The 8,057-nt window shown below is 46.2% G+C and overlaps 1 protein-coding gene across 1 annotated transcript in view; it reads right to left on the minus strand.

Moving 5' to 3' along the window:
* BRAF (B-Raf proto-oncogene, serine/threonine kinase) overlaps window positions 1–6,855 on the minus strand; it is a gene marked incomplete at its 5' end in the record, with an annotated part of 79,927 nt that extends 73,072 nt beyond the window's left edge. Inside the window, one exon of the mRNA XM_082280663.1 lies at window positions 6,724–6,855. Coding sequence (XP_082136789.1) covers window positions 6,724–6,855 — 132 coding nt within the window. The remainder of the gene's footprint in view (window positions 1–6,723) is intronic.
* Between the last annotated feature and the right edge of the window lie 1,202 nt (window positions 6,856–8,057).

Here is an 8,057-nt window from a genome sequence, read left to right on the forward strand (position 1 = left end):
ACTTTATTACTTAAGGATGCATCTAACAACAGCTTTACTAATAACTATACTGTTCAAGAGGCCTCACTATGTAACAGATCAAGATATTAGAGCTGGTATCCCCCTTTCTAGGGTCAAAAAAAAATTTCCTAGCCACTTAGTTATGCAATACATTTTGAAAACTAAGTTCAGTCGTTCATTACCAGCCTTTTTTGCTTGTCTCCCAGAAGAAAGATTTTAAACAAAGTTGATATGTTTCATGTAGAAGTTGAATTGCCCCTTCATGCTAAGCTTTGTGCAGGTATACTGGGAGAACCCATGAAAATATTTAACTCAATCAGAACCTTAGAAAAACAAAAGTGCCTTTCAGTGCTCAAACACACTCACATGATCTCCTGAATTTCATACAGATAGTACGGAAAATTCATTTGATACTGAGCACTGTATCTGGCACTGCACAACAAACTCCATTTTGAAGGGAGTTTCTGTTTTCTGATCTTAAATGCTCATGTTGGTTGGGGAGTGTCATGGTGGGACAACTGGCGGCATTGCTCCCTCAAAACTCCTGCCTGAACTGACAGCACCTAGTCAAAGAGAAAGGTTACAAATTAGACTTTTGCCTGTTTTACTCTTTCTTGCTAGGGTCCACGTTCATAAAACATCATCAGAAACAGAATAAAGAAAGGCACTGCTGCCACTCCTCCAAAACTCACAAATGCTAAAAAGGTGGAGTAACAAGCCAAACCCTTGCAGCAAGGGGGGGGCTTAAGCAGGAGAAAAAAAAAAGAAAAGGCATGCAATTCTGCATCAACCAGCCTTCGTTAGCACTGGCCACAGAAGAGAGAATCAGTTGAATGAATATGTGTTTCATCGTTTTGGAAAGAAGCTGTGCACAGGAGGGAGGATTAGGAGGATTCCATTGTATGCCCAAAAAGCTCAAGAGCAACTGGAATAAAAAAGCTGAAGCAAAGGAAAATGTATATTGCAGGCTGACTTTACCCTGCACTAGCTATGAGAAAGTAGCTGTGTTCACACGCAGATGTGTGAACAGTTGAAAATGATGAAAAGCATCTCACACCTCACAAAACGAAATACTGTACCCAGAACTCTCACGTGGTCAAGGCTGTTGGAAATGAACACTTGCTACACAAGAAGCTCACAGACACCTTCACATCCCTGGCACACTGGCAAAGCTATGGCATGCAATCCTTTTTCTGTAAAAGGCATGCTCAGAAAGACTCCAGAGAGACCAAAGAAGATTGTTACAATCTGGCAGGAGAAGCTCAAGACCATAAAGTCTAAGGTGTCAGGACCTAAACCTGGCCAAGTCCAGCCAAGGAAGTTTCATCTGAGCAAAACTTCTCATTCAAATATAAAAAAAATTAAGGCCCCAATGCAGCTTTAAGGGGCAAATGATTTACAAAAACCAAAGAGAAAAGGGGGGACACACACTATTCCCCCTAACCACGTTCCTTTAGTTTCAGATGCCACAAGCATTTTGGAACTCACTGGGTGCACCTCATGTAGAGGAGATTCCATTCACTGAGTTTGCAGCAAATGAATCCAGCAAAAGCAATGCTGATTTTCTTCAGTACTAGTAAGTGCAGTCAATTCAGGACAGGACCTACTGGTACCACGTGGGCACAAGGGAGTAGATCTGGCTGAGAGGTGTAACGTGGGCACAGGAAGGGCAAAACCTCCAGCTCTGTGTGTCACAGAACCATTTGATTGACTTGGATCTAACTGCAGTGACAGGGAGCAGCAGCAACCATAGGGACTACAATTATGACAGCGCATTTCTGATACACTGTACATTTCACCACCCTTCAGAAGTGAGTGGTTCAAACTGAAAATAAAACTTGCACTTGGCCAAAACTGTTTCAAAAAAATCCCCTCCATTAAACCTGAAACAGCTTCCTTGGAAGGCTGGACTGGAAGAGAATTAGTAATTTAATGGTCAATCAAAACCTTTTTTTTTTTCCCTTGTAAGTAAAAATAAAATTAGATTTCTTTCTAAATAAATTTCCCTCCAAAAGATTTCATGCAGTCAAATTTTTCTAGAGATATAACAATTAAACTGAACTAGAGATTTGTTAGTGGAATATTGCAGCCTTAAGGAAATTTTGGGGGTTATCAGTCTGTGTTAAAAGACAGCTGCATTAAAAAAACCCCAACCAAACACAAAACAACCAACCACAAACCAAATCTCATTTGGTCTACAGTACTTTTAACTTCATACAACAAGAGTTGCCGTTCCTGGCTAAGCAAGTGTCAAGAAAGGTATTATTAGAACAGCTTTAAAAATAAAAGATCTTTGAGTTTAAAAACTACAACAAAATACAAATGGGAATGAAGAAGCAAGACCATAAATCAGAAAAAAAAAATCAGTAGTAAACATTTTGTTCCCAACCAGTTTGTAGATATTCACACAGATAAGAAACAAGCCTCCCAAGACATCACAACTTTCCAGAAGGAGCCACCACTCTATTAAGCAAGTTTCGTGTAATCAAACAAGCCACCACAGGACAGAGATGTTAATCCTATTCCCTTTTGGGAAAAGCATCATAAGCAGAAATTTCTACTACCCCCACTAAACCTAAGTATTTCAAGGTTGTGTTCTAATGTTCAATCTACCTTGCCAGAAATAAATCATAAAAAACCTATGGAAAAGAAGATGAGAGGTTACCAAAGTCTTTGTCTTTTTTCACACCTGGATCAACCTTCCCCCATCACTCCTGACATATATTTGCCTGTTAAGGTGACAGTCTACTAATGAACAGCTTATAGATAAGTTTGGAAGGTCTATTTTCATGTTTCACTATTCCTAGCCATAAAGAAAAACATCTCATAGTAACACGGAACCATCTCCTTTGCCACCACTTAAACTCACTACTTCTGGCAGTAATCACTACAAGCCTGGCAAACAGGTTATTTGCATTCTTCTTTGCATCAGACTTGACAATTTCCATTTCTTTTTAAAACAACTTCAGATTTTATTGAGTCTTCAAAGCTTTGACCTTCCAGACTTTACATCACTGCTAGTATTCTGCTCTAGACTCCCCTCAGCTACACCACGCATTTCTTGAAGCTGTGACCCAAAGTCAGACATAGTATTCAGCTACGGCCTTTCCCATGCTATGTAAAAGAAACAATTATTTCACTTATCTTTTCAGATATATTGCTGCAGAATATTACCTACAAGATGCTTCACATGCAGCTCCACTTTAACTTGTCCTCACAATTAAATAGGATGCAGTTCACAGAGTATGAAGCTAGTCCAACAACTAAATACAAATGCAAGGAAACAATTGAGATTGAACATAAAATGTATTCCCAAAACTGTAAAAGCAGTGAAGTAAAAAACCACTCATATGGTTTCAAGTTTCCAAATAAATAGCATGTTTAATTGTAAACTCTTTAGAGAAATAGATACTCTAAAGAAAAGTTGTTCTAATACCCAGGAACAGAGGTTCCCTAAATGTTACCGCAACAAAATCAACCCCACTTTTTCTTCATGTACCTACATTGCCTTATGAGAACCCACCACTTACTTCATATTGTAAGGTTAGAGGTGCCTTTTCATTCTTTCTTCATGTTATATATCTTTTCATCCATTCTCCATTTTACTCTTAAATCTGTTCCATAGGGTTAAGGTTTCTAAATTTATAACTAATATTCATGCAGGATAAATTCCAGCACTGCTGCCTAGAAAATGACCATCCAGCAGCTCAGGCCCTCACTTCACAGCCTTCAAAGTAATTTTTGTCTTACAAAGAGCAATTTAGGGCACAAAGCTCCGAGTACAGAAAATCCCATTTGAATTATTTAATATTAGTGTAAATAATCTCTGGCAACAAGAGCAGAACCCTTCCTCCCAGCTGTCACACACTCCTTACTATTATCAACAACCCTGTAATGCTCTGAAAACCTTCCATCCAAACAATCTCTTGTCCCGAGAATTCATGCTGGGGAAGAAGCCAACCTCTGTGCCTGCAGACGCCAGCTCGCATCCAAGGCCTCCCAGGACCAGCAACCAAACCGTGAGTGGGAGAGGAAAAAATTCCTGCTAAATGCACTTGCCCCTACCCTTTCCAAATCCTTCTGTCTCCAATAAGTACCCAGTTCCTACATGTTCTCTATGACTGCATGGGCAACTACCCTTACCAACTTTGAATTTTATATAGGGAAAAAAAAGGTTTAGCAATTATTATACTATTTATTAGAAGAGTTATAATACTCACTATTAGAAGATTTTTAGTAATGGTACTTAGGCTACCAAAGCAACTTTTAAAGACGTAATTGCACTATTTGATTAAGAACTGGTCATGAGCTGAACAACATCGATTTAACTTCTTTTTCCAACCCTTAAGAATTCATAAGGGCCAGTGATGTAGCTGTAACCAACAGAGAGCACTTGATTAAAATCTCAGTACAGAACATGGCCTCTACCAGAGGGCTCTAATATACAAGTGTGTGTAAGATGACTTCAACATCTGTCAGAAATTCTTCTTGTCTGCTCCCCTTTCAAAAGCAGAAACTGAGTGCAGGACTGAAGGTTTGCCTTCTGGAAATCAGGACTGCATTTCCCTAAAGACTATAGGAACTGAAACACTTTCAGATATCACCTTAAGTAAGTAAGGTCATGCTCCTTGACAGGCTTCCATAGCAAGGTTACTTTTAAGCCTAGATTTACCTTGTCTTGAAGCAATGAAACAAAACACTAGAACATGTACTTACATTACAAGCATGAGTCAGTTACAAGCACTTCGGTATTTTTCTGACTTATGTCACTTTGAACTGGCATTACACTTTTAGGTTGGCTTGTTTTAGTATTAAGGATGGTTTCCATTTTAACTGTGTCAGCAATTTTTTGAGCTTGAACTTCATTAAGGTACAGATCTAGGTGAAGTAATAGGTGGACTTATACTGTAAACAAAACTTAATTACCTACAACTTGAGGAAGAACTAGCTAACTATAGAACAAAACCACATCAGAAAACAAAAACTCTACAACCAGCTCTGCCTTGAGACCTGTGTGCTTCAGTATTTCCAACACATAAGAAGCTGGCTTTTAAATAATACAAGACTAGCCCCCACACACTTCCCAAATACTTCCACCCATACTGACAACATATCAACCTTTCTGCTTGGCAGGTGGACCACTTGTCTCTCTGCCTCATCCAGGGGAGATATTCAGGATGAGAGCAGAAGCAGCCACACTATGTAATTTACCAACTGGAATCAAATCTAATGACTGACGTACTCTAAAACATTTTTGAAGTTCAAGTGACTTAGTGCAGTGTCACAAATACCCCCTTTAGCATGAAAACTTATTTTTAAAAAAATTCTTGCCTCTTGCAACTGCTTTTCCCTCTCTTCTCTCTTATACTACAGTTTAACTAAGCAGCTCAGCTGTATTGATGTTATTGTTTCGAGGGCCACACTATAAACCAGTTACTGGATTAATTCCATAGATTTTATTCTAAATGGCAGAAATAACTGAGACATTCAGAAGCTTTTTAACCTCACTTTGCTGCTAAAAGCGCGCGTTTGTTAAACCCCACTCTTCAGGTGTTTGGGTTTCTCAACCAGCTGAGAGTTTCTCCTTACTCAGGAAAGTTCAGACTGGACTGGCATTACTCAAGGCATTTAATCACCATGCTGGGTAGGTGTAAAATAGATGTGTACTGCTGAGTTTTGCCTGCCTTCAACAAATAAGTCAGGAACTCCTTAAGATGAGGGAATCAACCTCACGTCTTGCAAACATCCAAAGGGACGGACTCTTTTCCTATTTCTCCTTTCTGGCCATCTACCCAGCATGAGCTCTAGCACTTCTCAACTCACAAATTCCATTATAATCCAGTATACTGTTAATAAATAAAATCAAACTGGACCCCTCTGAGAGTAGCTGATCCAAGCCAGCTCATTTTCCCTGCTGGAGGCTCTCCCCCAGAGCCAGAAGGGGAGGTTACCAGGTGGGCTGGGCTCCTCACAGGGCCACAGGGCTGCTCAGAGATGAGAGGTCGCGTACCAACTGCACAGACACACCAGCGAAAGCTGAGCTGAAACACTCTCCAGCGAGTAACGTTGAGAACAAAACAGCAGAGCTTCTGGCATCTGTATTTACCTCCAGAACAGACTCGAGGCATGGCATATGGCAGTTTGGTCTGCCTTGGATGCCTACAGTGCTTGAATCTGCGAAGCACCTTGTGTTGTTACCGCACAGTTTACTCCCCCTTCCGAAAACATTTCAGAAGCGTTCGCAACTCACAGTTCAACCCCAGCAAAACAGGTAGTACCGCTCGCTCCCCGTGGGATTGGGAAGTTAAGTAATAAGCCCCAAAAACACAGGAAGTATGTAAGAAAGACACCAACCAGAGGCCTGACATCCTCACTGCCTCCACGGTGCCCTGTCCGTTTACATTTCCTAAGACGCTTTGTGCCGAAACGTCCACAAAAGGCACGTCCACAAAGCGAAGCGAACCCAACCTTGTTTTGAGATGCATTTCGAGTGTTTCAAAACCATCGGGCGAAACGATGGCAAAGCCCCACATAAAACCTCCGCCGGGCACGGCAGCCACGGCCGCAGGGGCTGCGAGCCGGGCTTCTCTGGAACCCGGCCGGGACCCGCACCATCCCCGCCGCGGCCCCCGCTCCCTGCCCCCGCCGGCACGGGCCGCCCCCGGCACGGCCGGGCCCGAGCCCCGGGGGCTGGCGGCCGCCGCGGCCGCCGCGTGGCCTCACCTCCTCCGGGATGGCCGGGTCCCCGCTGCCGCCCCCCGCGTAGCCGGCGCCGAGCGCGGGCGGCTCGGGCTCCATGTCCCCGTTGAAGAGCGAGGCCCCCTCGGCGCTGCCGCCGCTGCTCAGCGCCGCCATCTTGGGCCGGAGCGCCGGGGCGAGGGCGGGGCCGGGGGCGGCCGCGTCCCCGCCGCCGGGGCGGCCCCAGCCGCGACCCGTAGTGCGAGGGGCGGGCGGCGAGCGCGGTCCCGGCCCGCTCCCAGCGCCGCCGGCGCGTCACGACCGGCCCCGTGACGTCACACAGAATTGCCGCGGCCACGGCGAATGGGCCTGCCTGACGTCACCGGGAAGCACCGTGACGTCACGGCGCGACCGCCCCGTCGCCCTGGGAACTCGGACGTGGGCTCGGGCCCCGCCCCCTCCGCCGCGGCCCCGCCCGCCGCAGCAGCAGCGCCCCCTGGTGGCGCGGGAGCGCAGTGGCGGCGCCGCCCCCGCCGGAGCGGTCCCGGGAGCGGGAGCCGGGAACCGCGAGCGCCGGGACAGGAGGAGCCCCGCGCACGCCCGGCTGTGGAATGGGGTGGAACGCCACTGCCGGGGGTCTGCGGGTCCTTCCCGGCAGCGGGGAAACGCGGGGTAAACACGGGACCGCGGTGCCGGCGGAATTCGAACGAGAAACGAGTGGGATGCGGGGCATCCCTCAGCAAACAGCAGCGCCGCGGCTTTGGGGTGAATCCTCACAAACACGAACCGTGCGGCAGCGCCAGACGCTTCCAAAATTCCCATGTTAACCTGCTGGCTGTAACTGTAGTGGTAACTAAAAGAATCGATCGCTAGGATCGATGAAACATCCGTGTTTTTTCCACTGACAGCACTTAGGCCTTGGGCTGCCCGAGCTGGTGCTCTGTTTACACGGGGTGCTCCAAGCTAGAGAAGGGTCGGGTCTGGCTCAGCAGACGTGGGGACCCCTTCTAATCCTCGGGAACACCGCTGTGCCATCCTCTGGCTGGGTTGGGAGCTCTGGGAGCAGATCCTAGCTGCCGAGTGTCCATCTCGTCTTTCCTGGGTGTGCATGGCAGGACGTCTGGCTGACCAGGGATTAGAGGTGGGCGCCCACAGCAGCATCGCCGTGGCCTTCACTGCCCTGGTGGGAATGACACAGGGACCAAAGTGGTGCATTGGGAAATGCCGCTCCCTCCAGCCAGGAGGCGAGGAGGAGCTGGAACCAGCAGCCACTGCTGTCCCCCGAAGGTGCTCCCCGCCTTGTTCCCAATGCCATCTTTCCCCAAAGTGGCCGTGTGTTCCTATCTAAAGTAAAACCTTGGCCCGTCTCATCCCTGTGT

This window comes from Coloeus monedula, assembly GCF_965178545.1.
Source record: "Coloeus monedula genome assembly, chromosome: 4".
Classification (NCBI taxonomy): Eukaryota; Metazoa; Chordata; class Aves; order Passeriformes; family Corvidae; genus Coloeus; species Coloeus monedula.